The following is a 26980-nucleotide window of genomic DNA, read 5'->3' as shown; positions in this document are numbered from 1 at the left end:
CATTCAGCAAGCCAGTCAGTGGCTGTTTCAAATGTCATGTACTTTGCCTTGCCGCGGTATCATTAACGGGGAACCCACACCATTTACATTTAAGCCTAAATATCTGTTTATGTCTCTCTCTTTGTGTGAGGCACATGAGTGCCTCTCTCCCCATATGTTTGTCTATCTCACTATTGACAGTCGACTTTAGCCGTCACATATTCACCCACTGCTCCATTTCAAGCAGGTATAGTGAATCCCTAAACTTTATGTACAGCAACTCTGTATTCCTTCGGTGCCCCCTAACTACACTCTCAGCTTTGTCTCGCTCTGTCTCTCTGAGCAGCTAGCTACAGCCAATCAGGCATAGCGAAGGGGATTTAAGTGCTAGACGAGACACTTAAGGCCGTTTGAACAACTGGATGAGGATTAAGGAGAGGAACAAACGGCATAAAGAAAGAGAGGAAACAACAGCAAAAAGACCTGTAATAGCTACATATCCCTGTTGCAGAGGTTGATTGTACTGTAGGCTTTATGGAGAGGGCTACGTCCAAAATGGCAACCTATTCCCTATATAGTTTTAAATGTTAAAACCAGCTTTGGCATGATTACAGATGTGAGTATTTCTGGGTAAGTCTCTAAGACCTTTGTACACCTGGATGTACAATATCTGCACATTACTCTTTAAAATTCTTCAACTGTCGCGTTGGGTGTTGATCATTGCTAGACAGCCATTTTCAAGTCTTGACATATATTTTCAAACCGATTTAGGTCATAACTGTGACTAGGCCACTCAGATACATTCAATGTTGTCTTGGTAAGCAACTAAAGTTTATATTTGGCCTTGTGTTTTAGTTCATTGTCCTGTTGAAAGGTGAATTTGTCTTCCGGTGTCAGTTGGAAAGCAGACACTAGGATTTTGCCTGTGCTTAGAGCTATTCCTTTCATTTTTATCCTAAGAAAACTCCCTAGTCCTTGCTGATGAAAAGCATTCCCATAACATGATGCAGCCCCCCCACCATGCTTGAAAATATGAAAAGTGGTACTCAGTAAAGTGTTGTGTTGGATTTTCTCCAAACATAACGCTTTGTATTCAGGACATAAAGTGAATTTCTTTGCCACATTTTTTGCAGTATTACTTTAGTGCCTTATTACAAACAGGGCGCATGTTTTGGAAAATGTTGTATTCTTTTCCCCCCGTCATTTAGGTTAGTATTGTGGAGTAACTATAATGTTGTTGATCCATCCCCAGTTTTGTCCTATCACAGCCATTAAACTCAAACTGTTTTAAAGTCACCATTGGCCTCATTGTGAAATCCCTGAGCGGTTTCCTTCCTCCCCGGCAACCGAGTTAGAAAGGACGCCTGTATCTTCGTAGTGACTGGGTGTATTGATACACCATCCAAAGTGTATTTAATAACTTCATCATGCTCAAAGGGACATTCAACGTCTGCTTTAAAAAAAAAACTATCTACCAATACGTACCCTTCTTTGCGAGGCTTTGGAAAACATCCCTGGTCTTTGTGATTGAATCTGTGTTTGAAATTCACTGCTCGACTGACGGACTTTACAGATAATTGTATGTGTGGGGTACAGAGATAACGTAGGCTTTCAAAAATATGTTAAACACTATTATTGCATACAAAGTGAGTCCATGCAACTTATTGTGCGATTTGTTAAGCACATTTTTACTCCTGAACTTATATTGGCTTGCCATAACAAACGGGTAAAACATTTAATGACTCAAGACATTTCAGCTTTTTATTTTTAACTAATTTGTAAAATTTTCAGAAAACATAATTCCACTTTGACATTATGGGGCCATTGTGTAGTGTGTAGGCCAGTGACAGAAATCTCAATTTAATCCATTTTAAATTCAGGCTGTAACACAACACAATGTAGAAAAAGTCAAGGGGTGTGAATACTTTCTGAAGGCACTGTATATAGTGCACTACTTTTGACCAGGGTCCATAAAATGAATAGTGTACCATTTTGGACACAACCAGGGCCTTTCTTCCAGATGTACTGTTTGGATGGTGTCTGTTGTGAATAGTTGTACTCAGCCAAACAGACCTTGTCATCTCAATGAATGTCTCTGATTACATCTCCTCTGATCAATGGCAGCGGGTTCTCGGTGCAATAATGTGGAGGCACACATTGCTAACGAGGTATTTTCTCAACATCTGTCCTGTGTGTATAAAGACGGGGCAGACACACCATGCCAGACGGAGACAAAGAAATAGATCACTCTTTTTATCAACACTCCTCTTCAGATTCTCTGTCTAATCCTGTTATAACTCCAGGCACCCAAAGGGAATGCACCAAATCTGCCACAAATCAACAAGCTCGCTGTGTTTCCATAGATACTCGGTCTTCCCTCTTTTCCTTCATCCACATCAGTAGAATGGGGGGGGTGGGGGGGGGGGTGGACGAGACAACATGCCACTGTGGGGAAGCAAAAATGAGCCAATCATTTTCCCTCTAGTCGAGGGTGCGTGTGGGCGTCGGCGAGTGAACTACCTGCCACATTACAGGTGGGTGGCAGCCACATGTCTGACGCTAGCAGTTTGGCTGACTCAGGTCCTCTGACTCAGCTTGATATGGGCATAAGATCCCCCTCCAATCTCTCTCTATCCTGCTCTCTTTTTCTGTCACACTCTTTCTGGTAAACTGCAGTAGGCCTACTTGACTCTATGTGAGTCTCATGATGCAATTCCATAAAATGTGCTGTTACAATCTGTTGAAGAGTAGATGAGGGATGCAGGTGGTAAAGGAATTTGGTCCCATATTCCTAGCACGCAATGACTACATCAAGCTTGTGACTCTACAAACTTGTTGGATGCATTTTCAGTTCATTTTGGTTGTGTTTCAGATTATTTTGTGCCCAATAGAAATGAAATGGTAAATAATCTATTGTGTCATTTTCACTGGCGTAGCACCCCCCACACCCCCGCAGCCAACAAGCTTTTGGGGGCGGTGGTCCCCCCCAGAGATCGGGCCCCCCGGATAGCATATCAACATGTCTTCTTCTTTTTTATGACAGGAAATTATAACACTTTCTTTCAGCCTCATGGGAGTCACAAGCTTGATGTAATCATTGCGTGCTAGGAATATGGGACCAAATACTAAACTTTTGACTACTTATTTATAAGAATATTTAGGAGTGTCAATCATTTTGACCCCTATTTATTTTTGAAAAAAATTTGTATTAGTTTAAAAAAATATATTTTCCCTTTTTCTTTTTGCATACATTATAGCTCAGTATTTGAATTATTTATTTTACACAGTCATTATTGCTCATCTTTATGAAGGGTGTCAATAATTTCGGCCCCCACTGTATATTCAAGCAAGTATGTTTTTCCCACATCAGCAAAACAGAAGCCATGACACTGCACAATAGGGAGCAGTTACTAGTATGTACAGTGCCTTCAGAAAGTATTCTTACCATTTGACTTATTCCCCCCCAAAAAATGTGTTACAGTGTGAATTTAAAATTGATTAAAATGTATACTTTTTCTCACCCATCTACACACAATACCCCAAAATGACAAGGTGAAAATGTTTAGGCATTTTTGCAAATGTATTGAAAATGAAATACAGAAATATTGCATTTACTTATAATAAGTATTCAACCCCTGAGTCAATACATGTTAGAGTCACCCTTGGCAGTGATTACAGCTGTGGTTCTTTCCGGGTAAGTCTCGACGAGCTTTCCACACCTGGATTGTGCAACATTAGTCCATTATTCTTTAAAAAATTATTCAAGCTCTGTCAAATTGGTTGTTGATCATAGGTGCATTTTGCTAATCATTTCATTAATTTCAACTGTCCCTCAGTTTTTTTGAAGACTTAGAAATACAGTCCCTTTAGTCAAATGGACTCCCAAACAAGGACCGTGTGTCTGTGTGTGTGAGCACGAAGTTACCCAGTCAAATCTAATGTGATACAGCCTTTACAACCAGCCTGCTGGAGTGACAGTACTCCTGACCTCGCACCGCCTTAGGGGCTTGTATCAACAGTAACACTTGTCTAAAGGATGAGGGTGGACGGTGTGAACACAACAAACAAGACTCGAGTCACAGAGAGTGTCGCTGGTGCCGGCTAACATTACACCGCGCCTATAGCATTAAGCAGGTAAACTAGGAAGTTCATGAGTTTGTTATGGCTGTCAGAAAGGTTCACTACTGCATATTCTGCATATGGTGTCCTGTATGCACGAGGACATGGCTAAATAGGAACTACATATGGGGCGTCAGGTAGGTTTTTTACCTGCTACATTTGATGTGTAATTTGTTGCCGACATGAGCAAAGTCACCCTATTGCTGTCCAGTGGGGCTGTGCGGTGAAATCTTGAAAATAGTGGGGCCATGGGGTGCTTTTACTCAGATTTCATTTAAATGAATAAGAGCATCTCAGTCTGCAAAAGTTATGCGTCTAGCGTAGCAGGCCAGTAAGAAGGCGTCTGTATGCAGAGGGTGTCCCGGTGATGAGACAGCAGAGGAGCAGGGTGATGTAAATTCTCATTGTCGATCATTAGTGAGGTCATTTCTGATCATTCTTCGGCAATGTCAGAAAGAATAGAATGCCTGAGTCATTCGATACCATTATTAGGGATACAATTATATTGTCTTGCTTACTGACTTTAAGTGGGCTTATTAGTGGGCCTGCCGGATTCTGTCTCGACCACAATTGTTTTCTGAATGTTGATTATCTTTTCATCTTTGCTGTGGCAAAGGAAATTAAATTACATTAGCCACAGTTAGCTAGCCACGCTAGTCAATAGAAAAAGGTTATTGTTTATCATCTCTGAGACCTGTTTCCTCGCCTGCCCCATGAAAAAAAGTTGAGAGGAGACCCCCACACACACACCCACACACTTCCTCTGGGCTAACAGACATGTTCCGCTGAGACACAGACAGACTAGCATTGCATCTCCCCATTTTCAACAGACGAGCGAGGAAGATGTGCAAGGAGAGAGATCGGGAAGAGAGGAGAGAAACAGAGCGAGAGAGAGAGAGAGAGAGAGAGAGCGTTGATGTAGTAGAGAAAAAAACAGAGATAAGCCAGACAAGTAAAAAAGTACTGCACCTGCACAAGTGTATGGCAGTGGGAAGAATCCAGCCATGTTGTAAGAGTTGTTATACCCAGGCCATGCAGGTCTAAAGGTGTTCATATGCTCCACTAAAGTAGGAGAGGACAAAGCAGGCAGCTGCTCTCTAGAGGTGGTGGCAGTTGTTCCAGTGGCTCGAGGACAGGACATATACAGGGGCTAGACTCACTTCCAGACATTGTTCCTGATCCCACTAGCAGGAAGATGATAAACTCTACCAACACCCACCCTCCCTCCCTCCCTCCCTCAAGTCCCCTTCAAAGAGTGCACTCAAAGATGTTGGGGCTTTCCACATGTGGGTCACTTACAAAAACAGTATAATTAAAGAAATTATAGTTGCCTTTTTGAATAGCCGCCAATAAAAACTAAAAAAAGGAATTATAGGCAACTAGCTAGTACCTCACAATAAAATGCAATCTGTTCTTAAAGCATTTCAGAATCAGCAGAATATGCATTTTTTTAGATGCAGGCAGTTTATTTGAAAAGGTCAAAGGTATAATTGAACCCCCTATGAATTTACCTGACACCCCTGTGCACTCCTTCGCCAGGTTCTCCTTTTCATCCTTCTCTGTTTCAGAAGTGTGTAAAGCCCTGAAAGAAATTGATGGGGAAAAATCCCCTGGCCCTGATGAACTAGACCCCCGTTTCCTGCACCTAGCTGCAGACATCATTGCTCCCCCCTTAACATGTATTTTTAACCTCACACTTGATGTTAAGGAAATCCCCAAGTTATGGAAATCTGATTTTGTACTGCCTCTCCTGAAAGATGGAGATCCTTCGCTACTTAACAACTATCAACCCATATCAAAATTGTCTGTACTGTCAATTAGTAGGCAGCTAAAGGCCGACTAAAGGCCGAAGAAAACAACATCTTAAATGGAATGCAATCAGGTTTTAGGTCTGGCCATAGCACTGTTTCAGCAACATTGAAGGTTTTAAATGACCTCCATTGTGCTCTTGACAACAAGTTACATTGTGTGTCTGTCTTTATTGATTTGTCGAAAGGTTTTTGACATCGCGGGCCATGCTGTGTTAGGGCAAAGGTTAAAATGTTGTGGAATTACTGGTCATACTCTAGATTGGTTTATAAAATACCTATCAAATCGTACACAATGTGTATTGGCGGATGGTTGTAAATCTGAGTCCATAGAGGTGTGCTCAGGTGTTCCACAAGGTTCTATTTTGGGCCCACTGTTGTTCATTTTCTATATCAACAACATTGGGGATCTTACTGAAACAGTGGATGTTCATTTTTATGCAGATGATACTGTTCTTTATTCAAGTGGTAGTAGTTTATCTTTAGCTTTTGAAAATCCCCAAAGAGCATTTAACATCATACAACAGAATCTGTATGATTTAAAGCTGGTTCTAAATTTTTGGTAAAACAATATGCATGGTATTTTCAAATGACAGACATGTTACTAAAATCATGTCATTGCTACATTGGCTGGATATACTATAAAGCAAGTTAAATTGTACAAATATTTGGGTGTGTGGGTTGATAAGCTGAGCTTCACTGTTCATGTAGAGAACTTGATAAGGAAGCTCAAGCTGAGAATAGGTTTTTATTACCGGCATAAGGCTTGTTTTTCTTTGGAGGCCAGGAAGGAGCTGGTACATTACTGGCGGTATAGATTTTAGTGATGTTATATACAGTTGAAGTCGGAAGTTTACATACACGTAGGTTGCAGTCATTAAAACTTGTTTTTCGACCACTCCACAAATTTCTTGTTAACAAGCTATAGTTTTGGCAAGTCGGTTAGGACATCTACTTTGTGCATGACACAGATAAATTTTCCAACAATTGTTTACAGACAGATCATTTCACTTATAATTCACTGTATCACAATTCCAGTGGGTCAGAAGTTTACATACACTAAGTTGACTGTGCCTTTAAACAGCTTGGAAAATTCCAGAAAATGATGTCATGGCTTTAGAAGCTTCTGAAAGGCTAATTGACACCGTTTGAGTCAATTGGAGATGTACCTGTGGATGTATTTCAAGGCCTTCCTTCAAACCTAGTGCCTCTGCTTGACATCATGGGAAAATAAAAATAAATCAGCCAAGACCTCCACAAGTCTGGTTCATCCTTGGGAGCAATTTCCAAACGCTTGAAGGTACCACGTTCATCTGTACAAACAATAGCACGCGAGTATAATCAAATCAAATGTATTTATATAGAATAAAATGGTACACCTCCACAAGTCTGTCTCCTAGAGATGAACGTACTTTGGTGCGAAAAGTGCAAATCAATCCCTGAACAACAGCAAAGGACCTTGTGAAGATGCTGGAGGAAACAGGTACAAAAGTATCTATATCCACAGTAAAACCAGTCCTATATCGACATAACCTGAAAGGCCGCTCAGCAAGGAAAAAGCCACTGCTCCAAAACCCCCATAAAAAAGCCAGACTACGGTTTGCAACTGCACATGGGGACAAAGATTGTACTTTTTGGAGAAATGTCCTCTGGTCTGATGAAACAAAAATAGAACTGTTTGGCCATAATGACCATCGTTATGTTTTGAGGAAAAAGGGGGAGGCTTGCAAGCCGAAGAACACCATCCCAACCGTGAAGAACAGGGTCGGCAGCGTCATGTGGTGGTGGTGCTTTGCTGCAGGAGGGACTGGTGCACTTCAAAAAAATAGATGGCCTCATGAGGACTGAAAATTATGTGAATATATTGAAGCAACATCTCAAGACATCAGTCAGGAAGTTAAAGCTTGGTCGCAAATGGGTCTTCCAAATGGACAATGACCCCAAGCATACTTCCAAAGTTGTGGCAAAATGGCTTAAGGACAACAAAGTCAAGGTATTGGAGTGGCCATCATAAAGCCCTGACTTCAATCCTATAGAAAATTTGTTGGCAGAACTGAAAATGTGTGTGCGAGCAAGAAGGCCTACAAACCTGACTCAGTTACACCAGCTCTGTCAGGAGGAATGGGCCAAAATTCACCCAACTTATTGTGGGAAGCTTGTGGAAGGCTACCTGAAACGCTTCACCCAAGTTAAACAATTTAAAGGCAATGCAACCAAATACTAATTGAGTGTATGTAAACTTCTGACCCACTGGGAATGTGTTGAAAGAAATAAAAGCTGAAATAAATCATTCTCTCTACTATTATTCTGACATTTCATATTCTTAAAATAAAGTGGTGATCCTAACTGACCTAAGACAGGGAATTTTTACTAGGATTAAATGTCAGGAATTGTGAAAAACTGTGTTTAAATGTATTTGGCTAAGGTGTATGTAAACTTCCGACTTCAACTGTATATGCAAGCCTCAACCACTACCCTGAGAGCACTTGATTCAGTATATAATGCGGCCCTCAGGTTCATTACAAATCAGAAACGTCTAACACATCATTGTGATCTCTACAGCGCTGTTGGCTGGTCGTCATTGACCTTGCGTAGGCTTAAACACTGGTATACACTGATTTATAAGGCCATATTGAGTAAAATGCCATTTTATCTCTGTTCTTTTTTAGTCAGGTCGGTAAATAAATATCAATTAAGGTCCCATTCTCATATGCTTCTAACAGTACCAAAAATTAGAACAGGTCATGGTAGAAATAGTTTTAGTTACTTAGCACCGTGGTCCTGGAATTCTCTCCTGAACATTTAAAAATGTGATGATCTAGTTTCGTTGGTGGAGTTTAAACACTTGATCGACGTATATATCATAGAAGAGTGTAATTGTCTTTAGGACAGCTGTTTTTAGTCAAGTATGTGTACTGTATGTGTGATTATAGTTCTGTTTAATGTTGTGTTAGTGTATGTAAGTTGTTTTGTCTGAAACGTTGTTCCTCCTGCTGCTATTGGACCAGGTCTCTCTTGGAAAAGAGAAGTTATCTCAATGAGAAAAACCTTTATAAAAAAAGGTCAAAAATTAAATTAAATAAAGTAGACAGACTACACAGCACGCTACAGAATGAACATTTCAACGAGTGCCCTGCCCATATACAGTACAGCCCATACTGATAAACTGGGGACTGTCCCCATTTGAACATCTTCATGGGAGACATCAGCGATTTATATGCCATGTAGAGATAGAGAATAGATGTAGTGTATCCAATAGCCCCAAAGCCACTCAGATACATTTAGCCCTCCATGTTATAGCGTGACAAAGTATGTTCTTAATTTAACGGTCGTTTAATTCATTTCAACTTAACTCTCTTTGTGGAAGATAACAGAAGTAGAAGTTAGCAGTGAACTTTGAAAAGAAATCGTCTTTCAGGGCTGTGGCGATTGTCAGCATGTCCAAAGGGGACAGTGAGTGGGAAATCCTGAACTGCAGTCAACACACTGCTATGAGCCAATGAGTCAGCAGCTCTAAGATGCTGTTGCTAAGACGACACCATGGTAATGGAATTCCGTCTATCTGTCCCAACACACCATACGGATCCACTCAAAAGAAGTACTATACAAATTAAGTTTGTGATAGTATCATAGCCTGGTCCCAGAACTGTTTATGCCTACTCATTTTCACTCAATGTCACACCAAACATGTTTGGCATGACAATTCCATAAGGAGTTGGCAAGAGAGCAAAAACAGACTGGTTCCCATTCTAATAGAATCAGCAGCTTTAGCAACCCAAACCATTTTTTTATGCCGTGACTATGGCTTCACTGGCAGATGATATATTACAAATCAAATCACATTTTATTTGTCCCATGCGCCGAAAACAACAGGTGGAGACCTTACCGTGAAATGCTTACTTCCAAGTCCTTAACCAACAATGCAGTTCAAGAAATAGAGTTAAGAAAATATTTACTAAATCAACTAAAAAGGACACTGAAATGGCATGTTGCAGGGTGTGCTGTACGAGAAGAAGAAAAAAACATTGCGATACAGTGGACACATACTATAATAGCTGCATCCCATTACAAGGGTTGTATTCATTAGGGCACACTCTAGCAACACGTTTTGCAATGAAAAATGTAAACAATCATTTATTTTTGGACAAGTTCAGGTAGCACCCTCCCTCTTTCAATCCATTTTCTTCCGTTTGATGTCTAATGGTGAATGTGAACTACCATGACACCCCCGTACACTCATCATCAAAATGCCATGCTCGCTCTCCACTTCCTTTGATGAAGGGAATCTAAGGGCTCCTGCTCTGCAGGCTTGAAGGTATGTCTTTGATTTAAAACGTTTTCGATAACTTATTTTCTATTCCCCTTACCGCACACTCTCTCGTGCTCTTTCCCTCCATTTTATCGTCCAATCTCTCGTCATTATACTTTCCATCCATTCTTTCTCTCTCCATCTATCGTCCTCGCTTTCCCTCTGTCTCTCCAATTCCGCAACAACATGTGACACCAGTTCCCAATTATCTGGGTGCCTTTGTCTTGCCTTACAGGGGGTGCTGCTGCGGCGTCTTATGTAATAATGACTGTCCTGGATTAAACTAGCCCTGCTACTAGTCATCATTGACACTCTGCCTTGCGAGTGTAGAGGGGTGTGTTATCACCACCACCACTGTAACGGTTTCTGTTTCACAACCTCACCACTTAGCCCCCATCCGTCAGGCCAGGCAGCTAAATCCCACTTACTGTATCTACCAGACCCTCTTCTGTCTCTCTTTTTTTTTTATATTAAAAAAGGAGAGAGGCAGTCTCACTCCTGCTATATTTTTTGCTTTATCTTGGCCAGGTCGCAATTGTAAATGAGAACTTGTTTTCAACTTGCCTACCTGGTTAAATAAAGGTGAAATAAAATAAATATATTTTTGGTTTATTGGATAGAATATTGAGAGAAAAGAAAGGTAGAGAGTGTGCTGAAATAGCAGTGGATCTCTTGGTTCGAACCCATGCTGCAGCGTCATTTCTTTTCATTGGCAGCGACTTAGACCACCCCAGGCCACAGACCCTCTTCTATATGTAGAAAGAACACATTAACATGTAGTGTGCAGACATACAGTAATCAGTGTTGGGGAAGCTACTCTGAAAATGTAGTTTGCCAAGCTACCAATTACTTTACACTGGAAGAAGCTAAGCTACACTAAAGCTACCCAAAGGAAAAATATAGTTTAATTTGAAAAATGATCATATGTACATCTGAAATGACTACAAATTGCAATGGCAATTGGGGTCATAGGTTAACAGAATGTGTAATTTAGCCTATTAAACACAAAAACAATTGTTTCAAGTGAGAAGTAGGCAGGTGTGATGCCGAAAAGAAAGAAAAGGATTGCCTACTTTACCCAGATTTTATTTGCGCTAAGACAGTAGTGTGTAGTTCCAGTAGTAAGCTGCATGGCAAAAAGGTCATTAACTACTGAAAACACTACCTAGATTTGAATTTAGTTCAACTACCACTAAGCTACTGCAAAATGGAGTTAAACTACTAGCTGGGCTACATGTAGTTCACTACTCCCCAACACTGATAGTAATATGTGTGTGTTCTAACATGAACTCATACAATGCAGCTGTATATTTTCCTGCCCTAAGAATAGGCTCTCACTAAGATAAGGATAAAGATCGACATGAATCTAGACATAGATCTGTACACAGAATACCATCTACAATCTAACTTCAAAAGTAACTCACCCAACATACACTAGCTACGCATACCTTTATAAAACAAATAACACATACAACCATCCCTTTTACCCCAAACCACTCGGTCACTCAGCCCCACCCCATGACATCCATGAAGCAGAGTCCCTGACCATCTTCCGAAAACATCTGAAACCCTACCTTTTCAAACAGCATCTTAAATAATAACCAGCACTTGCACTTAAACCCCCCCCCCCCCCTTCTAGCTCTGCCTCTACTGATAGCTACGATATTAAGGAAAATGTACTTTCTATCCCTGTGATATGTGGTTGTCCCACCGAGCCATCTGAAGATGAAGGCACTAACTGTAAGTCGCTCTGGATAAAAACATCTGCTAAATAACTAAATCAAATAAGGACAGTAGAGGATGACACAAGACAGATAGACTGAGCTCAGCCAGATTGGTATCGTATCTTTTTGTCAGTGGAGATAGATGGCGACGTGGGGACTCTAAATAGGTTACACAGATTACCATCCCCAGTCTCTGTGGCCTAGAACACTACTAGGAGGCAGAGACTGTCAGGGCTGACGGAAAACAGTCCAGGAAATGTTCTTAGCAGCAGGAAATCGCCACCGCCTCCACTGGGCAAGCGCTGATGAACTTCCAATTGTGGTTCATGTTTGGTCAACAACTGTTTATTTGTCGTTGTAATCTGGGATAAATTGAGAGAAACGGTATAACATGAAATAAATTGGACAAAGACGTCAGATGAACATCCAAACGTTGGTTGATATTTGGTTGAGGTCAACAACAACCGTGAATTCCACCGAACCGTGAAACCTTGAAACGCAATCATTGATTTGTGGTTGCAATCTGGGTTCAAATGAGAGAGAAACTGTCCGAGTTTATGAATGATTTGGGGAAATTCAACAAACTAGTCACATTGGTGCAATGTCATTATGATGATAAAGTTGAATATTGTAGATCATAGGCTGCAAACCTCCAAACAATATTGGAGCCACTTTAGAGTCAGTAAGGCTAGTAATGTCATTTCTAAAGGAACAACTATACTGGCATTACCTTGCAGTCCAATATGCATGACCCTAGGAACAAACTCAACACGCAAGAGTATTTAGCAGCTCTAGCGAGAAAATGGAAGTCAAAAACTGTTTGTAATTAACAACTAGACTAGAGTATAGAGAACATTTTCTTCTAAGACATGCTGAATATTTATTCTCCGACACATCAAATCTTAAACTATTTGAAACAAGTACTATGTTGTGAGTGGTCCATACAGAGGCTCCAATCTTCAACGCGTACACGGGTACGGACACACACACTCTCTTGCTCTCTCTTTCTGTATCTAAAAAGCTCACACATCACACACCCCGCCGTACAAAAAAACACTATCCCCGTGTACAAACATACACACATGCCAGCCATCACACATACACAGGCTCACATGCACCCTGCATATATCTGTCTGTTTCACGCAGTAGTGAGTTACAGTATCCTGCAGCTCCGGGTAGAAGTTGCCCGTTGGCACAGATCTACGATCAGCTTATCGTCCCCAATTCCTATTGTTAACCATAAGGAGAAGGACATGAAAAACTGATGTTAGATCAGTGTCTAGGGGGGCAACTCCATCCTTCTCCTACCTTTCACTCGCAGGTAGAAAAGGAGTGTTAGCAGCATCCCTCCTTTCTCTGACGGCAGCAGTATCATCCGCTCCCTCTCTTTACATCCCGGCTTTCCTCTCCTCCTATTCCTCCTCCTCTTTCTTCCTCCGACACCGTTCTCCTCCTGTCTCTCTCTCTCTCTCCCCACTCCCTCCTCCCCCGTTCCCCACGAGGTTGCTTCTCAGCAGCAGTCTTTCTCTCTCTCTCTCTCGCTCACACACATACACCCCACCAGCTGCCCCCTCCGCCCTCCAGGCATAGCCAATAGTAACCCAGTACATTCCTACTCCCTAGTCTTTGGATACGGAGTCTAAAATGTAATACAGTATAAAACAGTTCCCACCAGAGTGCAGTTACAAAACTCACCCACATGATGGCAGAGCTAGCTGTGGGTTTGACACCATCATTTGCACTGAATACATTTCCACCTTTAAATTGAAACATCAGTTTCTATTTTTAGACTAGATGCTGAAGCTCAGAAGAGAGTGGAGGAGGTGGATGAGAGCGGAGGACGTGGAGGAGGTGGAGGGAGTGGAGGAGAGTGGAGAGTGGAGGAGGCGGAGGAGAGCGGAGGAGGCAGAGGAGAGTAAAAGTGGTGGAGGAGAGCGGAGGAGGCAGAGGAGAGTAAAAGTGGTGGAGGAGAGCGGAGGAGGTGGAGGAGGAGAGCGGAGGAGGCAGAGGAGAGTAAAAGTGGTGGAGGAGAGCGGAGGAGGTGGAGGAGGAGAGCGGAGGAGAGCAGAGGAGAGCGGAGGAGAGCGGAGGAGGTGGAGGAGAGCGTAAGTGGCGGAGGAGGTGGAGGAGGAGAGCGTAGGAGAGCGGAGGAAAGCATAGGTGGAGGAGGAGGCGGAGGAGGTGGAGAGCGGAGAGCGGAGGAGGAGAGCAGAGGAGAGGAGAGCAGAGGTGGAGGAGGTGCAGGAGGAGGAGAGAGGAGGAGGAGAGCGGACGAGGAGAGCAGAGGAGAGGAGAGCAGAGGTGGAGGAGGTGGAGGAGGAGGAGAGCGGAGGAGAGGAGAGCGGAGGAGAGTGGAGGAGCCTTAAGCTTATGGTGTTCATGTCCTGTGTGGTGGCGCTATTGTTCTGCACCTAGAGGCTATGGTTGTGCACTACTTTATACCTACTACACATACACACTTACATATTGTTACATACAGTATATGGAAGGATTTCAAAGCTATGACATTATTCCCACGCACCTGCAATGAATTAACTCAGATGTGCGAGCGCTTTTTTGAATATATGGACAAATTAAAACAAGCATAACACACACAATTGTAAAAAGTCCACGCCTTACATGAGGAGCTAATGAAACACCATAAATTCCACCTTTGGCACCATAAAACCCTTCTTCTGGGCGGCTGCATGCTGCTGCCAGTAACAGTATCTACCAGCCAAGTATTTTTTTTTGTATGCCAAGTAACAGTGAACCAGCTAATAATGTTGCAACAATGGGGAGGGTGTGCAAGCATTTTCCACATTCCTTCATACATTGTTTATTGCCGTCTCCCTGTCCGGTACCACAGGCTTTATCAGAGCAGGGCTGAGGTGGATTGGGACCAGAAATCCGCTCCTTGGGCATTTCTAACAAACTAGACAATTATTATCCTCAAGGCCCCCACACCGGCCCTATTTTCCCCCTTGAGGCCACCCTTACTAGACAAATAATCCGACAGGCCGACTGGGCTAAAGATGGACTAGCCCATCTGGCATTTGCCAAACTTGCCCTATGTCCAGTCTGTCTCTGGAGCAGCACTAAGGCACGTTACTTTATCAGCCTACCACTGAAGGAGACCTCACTACCACAGCCCTACACAAACACAGACACCTATCTGAATCTGGCCTTCACACCTTCTACATGAGCAAAGTGGAACCGATGGTGATGCTTTTGGTGATACGTATAACAAGAATGAACAGTGGAAGACATAGGAGTGCAATGCATTGCACCCAGTCTTGCGTTTTGGGCCATGACAGTTTGAGGCTTTTATTTGGGGAGGTAAATCTGATCCTAGATCTGCAGATAAGAAGCTAAGACCAGATCGGCAGTTGAGACTAACAACGCCATTTTGTGATGTTCTAAACATCAAGAACCCCCACGTAGATCGCTGTTGTCATATTATGTAGGAGTTGAACATTGCTGTTGTCATATTATGTAGGAGTTGAACATTGCTGTTGTCATATTATGTAGGAGTTGAACATTGCTGTTGTCATATTATGTAGGAGTTGAACATTGCTGTTGTCATATTATGTAGGAGTTGAACATTGCTGTTGTCATATTATGTAGGAGTTGAACATTGCTGTTGTCATATTAAGTAGGAGTTGAACATTGCTGTTGTCATATTATGTAGGAGTTGAACATTGCTGTTGTCATATTATGTAGGAGTTGAACATTGCTGTTGTCATATTATGTAGGAGTTGAACATTGCTGTTGTCATATTATGTAGGAGTTGAACATTGCTAGCTCTCAATCCTGTTTTTTTTAAAGAGACAGAGAGGAGACGTAGAGACAGATAAATTAACAGAAAGAGGGACAGAAAAAAATAGGGGGCGGGTTAAAAAGAGGCAATCATCACATCCCCCCAGCTTTACAATCCCCTGCCCACTGGAGATGTAGCCTAGCCCTAGCTATTGTTGCTATTGAGCGTATGCTAACTAAGTGGTTCCCCAGTGGGGGCATTAACCAGTGGGCGAGCCAGGCCTTTGTGGATTAGCTGCGCTGAACAGATGTGCCTCGCGGGCTAGCACCATTCACCAGAGGTCCAATCTGAGGGAGAAACAGGAAATTCAGCGACCGCCTGGTCTGAACCACTTCAAATCCTGTCCCATCAGCTCCGAACAGGGCCAGCCCAGGCCTCATCCACAACATATGGGTCAGATACATAATTGAAGACAGAAAACGATACTAACGATAGTGGTGTGTGATGTGAATTGCAGTCAGGCCAGATACGGCTATGAGGGTGAGACAAAATGAGGGCAGGCGATAGGTTGTTTTTTCCTGGGTTGTTTTCTGGGTTATGGCCGTTCAACACGTTCCACTGATACCCAGCTTAGCGTTTCCCCTAGGCACCACCAGAGCTGAAGTCTGGCAAGCATCCCAGCAGAAGTCTGCGACAGGGCCTGGGCTATTTTTATGCCTGTCGGTTTTCTCTGTGTGTGTGTGTGTGTCTTGCACCTATGTGTCTGTTTTCCTTCCTTCCTCCCGCTCCTCCTCTTCCCTGTTTCTTTCTCTGCCCCCTCGCTCACTGTCATTTTTTGGGGGAGTAAAAATCTCAATCTCACTTTTCATTATTGCATCAGCGAATCGACAGACTCCATAATCTCTGCCTCGGAGGCTTCAGAGGACATTGGAGCAGATTGGAGCAGATGTGAGGAGAGAGAGAAGGCTTATACTGTACTGTAGATTAAGCTGAAACGATAATCTCTGCCATGACAGAACACAGCAGGGCATTTCTCACACTCTGCACTTGACCTCTGCTCGGCTGGGTTCTATTCATTATGAACATCGTATCAACAAAAAAAAATTGTCAAGGGAAAACGTAAACAAGCGTTTCTTATTGGAGAAGTTTAGGTACTCCATCCCTGTTCCGGTACGTTTTCTTCCATTTAGTTCCTAATGAATACAACCCTCTCTCTGACCCAGAATGTGTCGACTCCCCACCAATCAGCCATATCTCCCAGCCAAATACTCTTCCTCCCTCCCTTCCTAAATCTTGCACACTTCTTCAAATTATAGTGATGGATCGACTGGGTGAGGGAAAGATAAAAAATCTGCCAACCTGCAAGTCTTCCTCAGCCAGTTAGTTTATTGCCCTCCTAAATCCCATCCTCCCAGCAGTCAAAATATCCACACTAAAGGTCCCACCGAAAACTGTTTACCACACTGCACAATGACAACATCACAGAGATAAATGAATATAGGAGTGGAAAACTAGAAATAAAAAAGGAGAGGTGTGTAAAAGAAAATTTGAGTTAGCTATACAGATGGTTCGGGTTCAGCCAAACACAGGACTGCAGTATCTGAGTCCTTCTACAGTGGCAAGTAGGACACCATCCTACCATTACCAGAGTATCTGAGACATGGGAGTATTGTCTTTTCACTAACAAGACTGATACTAGGACTTGAGAGAGGCAGATGCTAATGCTATGGGCTATGCTACGCTAACAAAGAGCTCTTACAGAGCTTAACGACCAAAAGGATTTTGCTAATAAAGTTAGCATACACTTGAGGACTGTACAGACGACAGACAAGCACTCATATATTTACGCAGTAACTGAGTCCTCCTACAATGACAAGTAGGCTATCATCCTACCATTATAGCAGTATCTGACAATTGAATTTAATCCATTATCCGATCAGGTCTATCTAGGCTCAGAGAGGGAGAGAGAAAAACAGAGAGAGGAGTCATTCTCATTAGAAGGTAATGATGTAGGGGCGAGCGCTGCAGGCCTATACAGGCATTACATAATGAATGGACATGCTGAGGCACAAAACAAGGTACATGGGCGAGAGATGGATGGCTAGGCAGTTAAAGTGCATGGGAAAATGACTCAGAGAACGACCTTCCCTCCCAGAGCTTTGTGCTAAACGCAGAGCGCAGCGTTGCATCATCGAGTGAGCTAGCGGTGCGCATGGTGTTAGCATTTAGCATCACAATTAGCATGGTGTGGTAAACGATTTGGCGGCAGGTCAAAAAGAACAAGTGACACAATGTGTGATACAGGGTCAGACAGCTCATGTGTGACATCACAACCAAGAGAGTAGCCATCTGAGCTTTTTCCATCATCAGATAGGAACGCTTCACACACGATGCTGCAACTATTGATTTATGGCCTTGTCCGTGCACGCACACACACCCACTGTGACACACTGACTCAGTCTCCGGGGGATGGGTTTCATCTGCAAGTCAGCTGAATCATCCAAGCCGTTATAGACTGGTGTCAGCAGCAGTCTGAGTGGCAAGGAACGAATGGGGAAAGTGTGTGTATGTGCGCGTGTGTGTGTAGCGTGTGTCTGTGGCTGGACCTGGCCTGCAATGTGCAGGGCTACTGTGATGTGAATATGTATGTTAGGCATGTCTATGTAACCAATGTGAATATGACCTTGGTGAAATCGTATTCTCAAACAATACAGCAATCCTACTTTGATTGAGAGGTATATATTTTTACATTAATATATTCCTGAGTGGCGCAGTGGTCTAAGGCACTGCATCGCAGTGCTAGCTGTGCCACTAGAGATCCTGGTTCGAGTCCGGGCTCTGTCGCAGCCGGCTGCGACCGGGAGACCCATTGGGCGGTGCACAATTGGCCCAGCGTCATCCTGGTTAGGGGAGGGTTTGGCCGGCAGGGATGTTCTTGTCCCATCGCGCTCTAGCGACTCATGTGGCGGGTCGGGGCGCAATACACGCTGACACGGTGGCCAGGTGTACGATGGTTCCTCTGACACATTGGTGCGGCTGGCTTCCGCGTTAAGCAGGCGTTGTGTCAAGAAGCAGTGCGGCTTGGCTGGATTGTGTTTTACGGAGGACGCACGGCTCTTGACCTTCGCCTCGCCCGAGTCCGTACGGGAGTTGCAGCGATGAGACAATTGGATACCACGAAAAAGGGGGGAAAATAAAAAAATTTATTACCATTTTAAATTAGTATATATTAATTCAGATGAGTCACAGTTTTTCTAGATTTGTGTTTATGTATAAAAGATGGCAATAGTATGTGTTTGGCCACTGCATGGCCTGATCTCACATAGTTTTTCAGTGAAGACTAGTATATATGCTCACAAGGGTGTTTGGAGCTCTGTAACATAAACTATACATTATAATTAACTTGTTTGCAGGTACTAAAGTATAGGCTAGCCATAATGAAAGGCTCACAGGTGTGGAAAAATAGATATCCCTTTGGTAACTTCCCTGTCCCTACTTGCGTCTATTCTATTCAACTGTATTTTTTTTACGTCTATGCAACACTTCACACACTCCAATGTGGAATTTGTGTTTCTTGACTAATTTCTCTCTCATTGCCAGGTAAAACATGATAGCTCAGGACATAATGTGATGGATGTTTCCAGGATGTTTATGTGTAACTCTGTGTTGTTGTTTTTGCACTGCTTTGCTTTATCTTGGCCCGGTCGCAGTTGTAAATGAGAACTTGTTCTCAACTGGCCATAGTTGCGTCACCCTATGGGACTCCCAATCACAGCCGGATGTGATGCAGCCTGGATTTGAACCAGGGACTGCAGTGACACCTTTTGCATTGAGATGCAGTGCCTTAGACCGCTGCGCCACCCAGGAGCCCAAGTAAGACGAGCATGTTTTCAATTAAGAATCGTGTACTTGAGGTACTTTTTTATTTAACCTAGTAGGCCAGTTGAGAACAAATTCTCATTTACAACTGCGACCTGGCCAAGATAAAGCAAACCAGTGCGACAAAAACAACAACACAGAGTTACACATAAACAAACGTAACACAAAAGAAAAATAGAAAAATCTATGTACAGTGTGTGCAAATGTAGAAGAGTAGGGAGGTAGGCAATAAATAGGCCCTAGAGGCGAAAATAATTACAATTTAGCATTAACACTGGAGTGATAGATGTGCATATGATGATGTGCAAGTAGAGATACTGGGGTGCAAAATGGGGATGAGGTAGTCGGGTGATCACTTGGAGTGATGTCAGATGTCAAAGAAAGAGTGGCATTGCCTCGGCAGATTTTACTTTCTTTCTTGTCACACGTGCACACTTGCCTTCCACAAAGGGTAATTCTGGTCAGTATAAAAGAGCCCAGTGTGCTAACGAGAGAACAATGGAGCTGCACTGTACCAGAGCAACTGACAGAGCTACTATCTAGGCTAACAGCTAGACTAACAAGGCTATCTATCAAATCAAATGTATTTATATAGCCCTTCTTACATCAGCTGATATCTCAAAGTGCTGTACAGAAACCCAGCCTAAAACCCCAAACAGCAAGCAATGCAATGTATCTCTCCTACTGCTGTACTGTCCCACTGATAGACCCACTGACAGCTAGGCTAACAGAGGACTTGTGCTGTCCCATTGACAGAGCAACTGCTAGGCTAACAGGGCTATGTCTATTATACCTTTATTTTACCTTTCATTTAGCAGGGGAGTCCCATTGAGACCAAGGTCTCTTTTACAAGGGAGCCCTGCATCTCACAAATACACAATTATTCTAACTTGACTACAGCTTCAGTCAGGCCTACAGCTTGCCAGAATGATTTACCACCAAGATGGGACTGGGGACATGGTGTTTTCACCAACAGCCTAACATTATACGACTTGGGAGGAGTAGATGCTAATGCTATGCTACGCTAACAGAGCCATCTTTACCAACCAACAGGATTTTGCTAGTAAAGCTAGCATACACTCAGGGCCTTTTCAGGCAACGGACAGGGACAGAGACTGATACATATGCATACATGAACATCTTGCATCCATCTTTGTCTGTGCAGGCCCTAGACTAGATCTACTAACAACGATACCCAGGCAGACTCTGATCAATGCTACTAGTGCATCACAGTCTGCAGGACAGGGCAGGAGGAACCATTTCTACTTCTACTAAAAGGGTGTTCGACATGTGAGGTAATGTGCTTGCTGCACTCCCACACCACATGACTCAAAATGATGTCAAATATATATCACGATATTATCTGTGTCTCTTCTCCCCCCCCCCCTCTCCAATGTTGCTAACAGGCTAGATTGAATATTGCAATGTGAAATTGTAGGGAAAGTACACACTATTGTGCAGCACTGTACCGAATTGTTTAATTCAGCCTTTACCGTTTAGTAACATTGTTCGACAGTTATTGCCTAACCGGTGGAAAGTCACCACATCAAGTGAAATCACCATATCTAAACTGTGTAGAGTACACACATGACCTGGGCTCATATTCACAAAGCGTATCATAGTAGGAGTTTCCCATTTGAGCTCGGAATGAATCAGATTACATGAACACAGAGGACCTGATCCTAGATCAGCAATCCTATTGCCTGGCCTCTCAAAAACATATTGGAGCTCTGGGTGTTTCTCTCCACTAGAGGGAGATCAGGAATAATAGGCGACCTTAAAACCACACCAGGAGAGGCCAACCCTTCTCCCGGAGAGCTACTGGCTGTGCAGGCTTTTACTCAAAGCCTGATCCAACACACCTGGTTCGACTAATCAGCTGCTCATCAGGACCTTGATTAGATGAATCGGTGGTGTCTGAGCAGGGCTGGGACAAAAGCCTGCACACGTATTGCTCTCATGGACGAGGGGATGGTCACCCCTGCCTTAAAAGTTCAACCTCTACACCCAAGCCATAAGACTGCTGAACAATTCATCAAATGGCCACCAGGACTATTTGCATTGACCCCCCCACCCCCCCTTTGTTTTTACACTGCTGCTACTCACTGTGTATTATCTATGCATAGTCACTTTACCCCTACCTACATGTACAAATTACCCCCGCACATTTGACTCGGTACCAGTAACCCCTGTATATAACCTCATTATTATTATTATTTTATTGTGTTACTTAGTTGTTTTTTTTCACTTTAGTTTATTTAGTAAATATTTTCTTAACTCTATTTTGTTAAAACTGCATTGTAGGTTAAGGGCTTGTAAATAAGCATTTCACACTAAGGTGTACACCTGCTATATTTGGCGCATGTGACAAATACAATTTAATTTGAACACTGTAATATGACAACTAATGTTACTCAACTACAGTTATGAAACACAAAATGATAAATATTAGAATCCTAGCTTGTTTTTGCCAAGGGATCACAGTGAGGTTCTTCCGTATCATGGAAGTTGTCATAAATAACAAGGAAGTGGAACTTCTGTAATTTCTGGAGAAAAAAAACTGCTGAATCACAACAAGCCACATCAACTGATTAGCTCACTTTGTCACAGTGAGCTCAAATGAAATGTTTTATTTCTCCGTCCTTCTCCATGACATAATCCTGGCTAACGCTGAGTGGCCTTCACACAGCACACCCATTCGCTCACTGGTATACGCAGGGCACATAGCTTTCTGATAGCATGTGATTGCAATGCTAATGCCCTCAGAGGCCTGGCACAAATGCAGTGCCTCATCAAAATGAACACTGGCTGATTTCCTTCTCTCTTTCTCTTGATTCCCTTTCTCTTTCAATCAATGTATTTCTCTTTCTCTCTAGTCTGTGCTATCTGGGATCCTTAGGACGTCCCAACCCCATTGAAGTTGACATTTGAAATGGTTATGGCAAGGGTTAGGGTTATGGTTAGGGTTTAGGTTAGGGACGTCCCACGGATTCGGGTAGCACTAACCCTTTCTCTCTCTCTCTCTCTCTCTCTCTCTCTCTCTCTCGTCGGTCTCGCCCTGTGCGTCCACATTGGTAAGTAAGTCATCATTGGTACACTGGCTTCCAGGCTTTGACAGCAACTCCCGTTCTCTCATGCGTGAAGGGCCTACACCAATACACAGACACTCTCACTCTCTCTCGTTGAGGCTTAAGGATGGACCAATGAGCGAGACACCTCCACAGCACTTGGTCCCTCACACTTATTCCCTGGCTACAGCAGAAGCTCTTGGAATATCGCTTAAGCCCTAGGGTGGAGTCTGTCTAAGCAGAGAGAGAGAGAGATCGATAGAGGGAAAGTTAGAGAGAGGGCAAGAGAAGGTGAGTTATAGAGAGAGAGAGGGCTTTGACCAAAATAACATCCACCCCACCATATACCTCAGCTAACCTCTGATCTCAGGGCCTTCAGACAGACAGTGGAAGACCCAGCTAGGAGTGAAATGTCAAATGTCATGGCATGCTCTAGTCACAGCAGACGGTAGTCCTACATCAGCTAGCTACATCCTCAGAGCTATGATTGTCTTGCCACTATCATGACACAATATTTTTTTTATCAGACCAGAAAGAAAAACATTTAACAAGCTATTATGTCTTCGTGAAATAAATGTGTCACAGGCTGTGGAATAAATCCCATGTTCCCCTATGGATATAAAAACACACTTAGACATAACCAACATCCCTTCCCCCTTCTGATCTGCTTTGACCCCACTTGTCACATGCCGGCAGCAGTGACAGCTAGGTCACACCAGTCAGCCAGTTCCACTGTGTCACCCATTAACCTGCACTCCCACCCAGCTACACTGCAGCCTATGAGTCAAATCACACAGACACGCCACTGAAGCTAAGCAGAGCTGGGTCTGTTTAGTGCTTGGATGGAAGACCAAAAAAGGTTAATGGTAATGACTATGCCATGTATAGCTGGTGCGGGTCATACAGGATAGAATGTGAGGAGGGAGGAAAATCCCCCCCCACACACACACACAAACACTATGTTAGAGGCTCCAGAGTTCATTGAGGCAACACTGAAGCCATTTGAAGCACGCAGAAGAGCTACAGCGGTCCAAACATTGCTGTAATACACCAGAAGCATGTATAATTCTACAATTCACAACCTCTCTTTCGCCATCGCCATCCGGTTTGGATTCTCTGTCGACACGACCACGTCTGGTCTGCAGACGAATACCCCATCCGCTGTGCCCTCAACCGGCCTCCGTCTAAGCAGACCCCCTCCGTCTGAGCAGACCACCCCCCGGGCTACTAACTTTAAAAGCCGCGTGCTAGCTTAGTGGAGGCCTCCCTGCTCCATCTACGGCTGCCCCCCGGACACTATGATCACTTGGCTACATAGCTGATGCCTGCTTGACTGTCCATTAATTCACGGTACTCCATTCTGTTTATTTGTGTTTTATCTGTCGGCTCTGTGCTTTAACTCAGGATCTGTGTGTAGTTAATCCGACCCTCTCTGCCTAGTCGTCGCCATTTTTACCTGCTGTTGCTTTGTTAGCTGACTAGCTGCTGTTATCTCACCTGTTGTTTTAGCTAGCTCTCCCAATCAAGACCTGCAATCACTTTATGCCTTATTGTATGTCTCTCTCAAATATCAATATGCCTTGCATACTGTTGTTCAGGCTAGTTATCATTGTTTTGGTTTGCAATGGACCCCGTAGTTCCACTCTCCGTACCTCTGATACCTTCTTTGTCCCACCCCCCACACATGCGGTGACCTCACCCATTGAGACCAGCATGTCCAGAGATACAACCTCTCTTATCATCACCCAGTGCCTGGGCTTGCCTCCGCTGTACCCGTGCCCCACCATACCCCGGTCTGCACAATATGCCCAGAATCTATTCTACCACGCCCATAAATCTGCTCCTTTTATTCCTTGTCCCCAACGCTCTAGGCGACCAGTTTTGATAGCCTTTAGCCGCACCCTCATCCTACTACTCCTCTGTTCCTCGGGTGATGTGGAGGTAAACCCAGGCCCTGCATGTCCCCAGTCACCCTCATTTGTTGACTTCTGTGATCGAAAAAGCCTTGGCCTCATGCATGTCAACATCAGAAGCCTCCTCCCTAAGTTTGCCTTACTCACCGCTTTAGCACACTCTGCCAACCCTGATGTCCTTGCCGTGACCGAATCCTGGCTTAGGAAGGCCACCAAAAATTCTGAGATTTCCATACCCAACTATAACACTTTCCGTCAAGATAGAACTGCCAAAGGGGGAGGAGTTGCAATCTACTGCAGAAATAGCCTGCAAAGTTCTGTCATACTTTCCAGGTCTATGCCCAAACAGTTCGAACTTCTAATTTTAAAAATTAATCTCTCCAGAAATAAGTCTCTCACTGTTGCCGCCTGCTACCGACCCCCCTCAGCTCCCAGCTGTGCCCTGGACACCATCTGTGAATTGATCGCTCCCCATCTAGCTTCAGAGTTTGTTCTGTTAGGTGACCTAAACTGGGATATGCTTAACACCCCGGCAGTCCTACAATCTAAGCTTGATGCCCTCAATCTCACACAAATCATCAAGGAACCCACCAGGTACAACCCTAAATCCGTAAACATGGGCACCCTAATAGACATTATCCTGACCAACTTGCCCTCCAAATACACCTCTGCTGTCTTCAATCAAGATCTCAGCGATCACTGCCTCATTGCCTGTATCCGCCACGGGTCCGCGGTCAAACGACCACCCCTCATCACTGTCAAACGCTCCCTAAAACACTTCTGCGAGCAGGCCTTTCTAATCGACCTGGCCCGGGTACCCTGGAAGGATATTGACCTCATCCCGTCAGTTGAGGATGCCTGGTCATTCTTTAAAAGTTACTTCCTCACCATATTAGACAAGCATGCTTCGTTCAAAAAATGCAGAACCAAGAACAGATATAGCCCTTGGTTCACTCCAGACCTGACTGCCCTCGACCAGCACAAAAACATCCTGTGGTGAACTGCAATAGCATCGAAGAGCCCCCGCGATATGCAACTGTTCAGGGAAGTCAGGAACCAATACACGCAGTCAGTCAGGAAAGCAAAGGCCAGCTTTTTCAAGCAGAAATTTGCATCCTGTAGCTCTAACTCCAAAAAGTTCTGGGATACTGTAAAGTCCATGGAAAACAAGAGCACCTCCTCCCAGCTGCCCACTGCACTGAGGCTAGGTAACACGGTCACCACTAGGGCCTCCCGGGTGGCGCAGTGGTCTAGGGCACTGCATCGCAGTGCTAACTGCGCCACCAGAGTCTCTGGGTTCGCGCCCAGGCTCTGTCGCAGCCGGCCGCGACCGGGAGGTCCGTGGGGCGACGCACAATTGGCATAGCGTCGTCCAGGGTAGGGAGGGTTTGGCCGGTAGGGATATCCTTGTCTCATCGCGCTCCAGCGACTCCTGTGGCGGGCCGGGCGCAGTGCGCGCCAGCCAAGGGGGCCAGGTACACGGTGTTTCCTCCGACACATTGGTGCGGCTGGCTTCCGGGTTGGAGGCGCGCTGTGTAAAGAAGCAGTACGGCTGGTTGGGTTGTGCTTCGGAGGACGCATGGCTTTCGACCTTCGTCTCTCCCGAGCCCGTACGGGAGTTGTAGCGATGAGACGAGGTAGTAATTACTAGCGATTGGATACCACGAAAATTGGGGAGAAAATGGGATAAAAAAAAAATAATGAATAAATAAATAAAACACGGTCACCACTGATAAGTCCGTGATAATCGAAAACTTCAACAAACATTTCTCAATGGCTGGCCATGCCTTCCTCCTGGCGACTCCAACCTTGGCCAACAGCCCCGCTGCTACTCGCCCAAGCCTCCCCAGCTTCTCCTTTACCCATATCCAGATAGCAGATGTTCTGAAAGAGCTGGAAAACCTGGACCCATACAAATCAGCTGGGCTTGACAATCTGGACCCCCTATTTCTGAAACTGTCCGCCACCATTGTCGCACCCCCTATTACCAGCCTGTTCAACCTCTCCTTCGTATCATCTGAGATCCCCAAGGATTGGAAAGCTGCCGCGGTCATCCCCCTCTTCAAAGGGGGAGACACCCTGGACCCAAACTGTTACAGACCTATATCCATCCTGCCCTGCCTACCTAAGGTCTTCGAAAGCCAAGTCAACAAACAGATCACTGACCATCTCGAATCCCACCGTACCTTCTCCGCTGTGCAATCCGGTTTCCGAGCCGGTCACGGGTGCACCTCAGCCACGCTCAAGGTACTAAACGATATCATAACCGCCATCGATAAAAGACATTACTGTGCAGCCGTCTTCATCGACCTGGCCAAGGCTTTCGACTCTGTCAATCACCATATTCTTATCGGCAGACTCAATAGCCTCGGTTTTTCTAATGACTGCCTTGCCTGGTTCACCAACTACTTTGCAGACAGAGTTCAGTGTGTCAAATCGGAG

At 44.1% G+C, this 26980-nt stretch overlaps 1 protein-coding gene across 4 annotated transcripts in view; it reads right to left on the bottom strand.

Annotated features, from left to right (window-relative positions):
• The window catches only part of prkcz (protein kinase C, zeta), a 151832-nt gene that overhangs the window by 68600 nt on the left and 56252 nt on the right, over positions 1-26980 (bottom strand). The window contains exon 1 of one of the 4 annotated variants that reach the window (XM_055930866.1): positions 5068-5119. The exons of the other annotated variants lie outside the window; for them this stretch is intronic. Coding sequence (XP_055786841.1) covers positions 5068-5104 — 37 coding nt within the window. The 5' untranslated portion in view covers positions 5105-5119. Of the gene's footprint in view, positions 1-5067; positions 5120-26980 lie in introns of those variants that run through there. 4 annotated transcript variants of the gene reach the window in all.

This window comes from Salvelinus fontinalis, chromosome 8 (genome assembly GCF_029448725.1).
Source record: "Salvelinus fontinalis isolate EN_2023a chromosome 8, ASM2944872v1, whole genome shotgun sequence".
NCBI classification, from domain to species: Eukaryota; Metazoa; Chordata; class Actinopteri; order Salmoniformes; family Salmonidae; genus Salvelinus; species Salvelinus fontinalis.
This window is presented reverse-complemented; position numbering and strand designations above follow the sequence as displayed.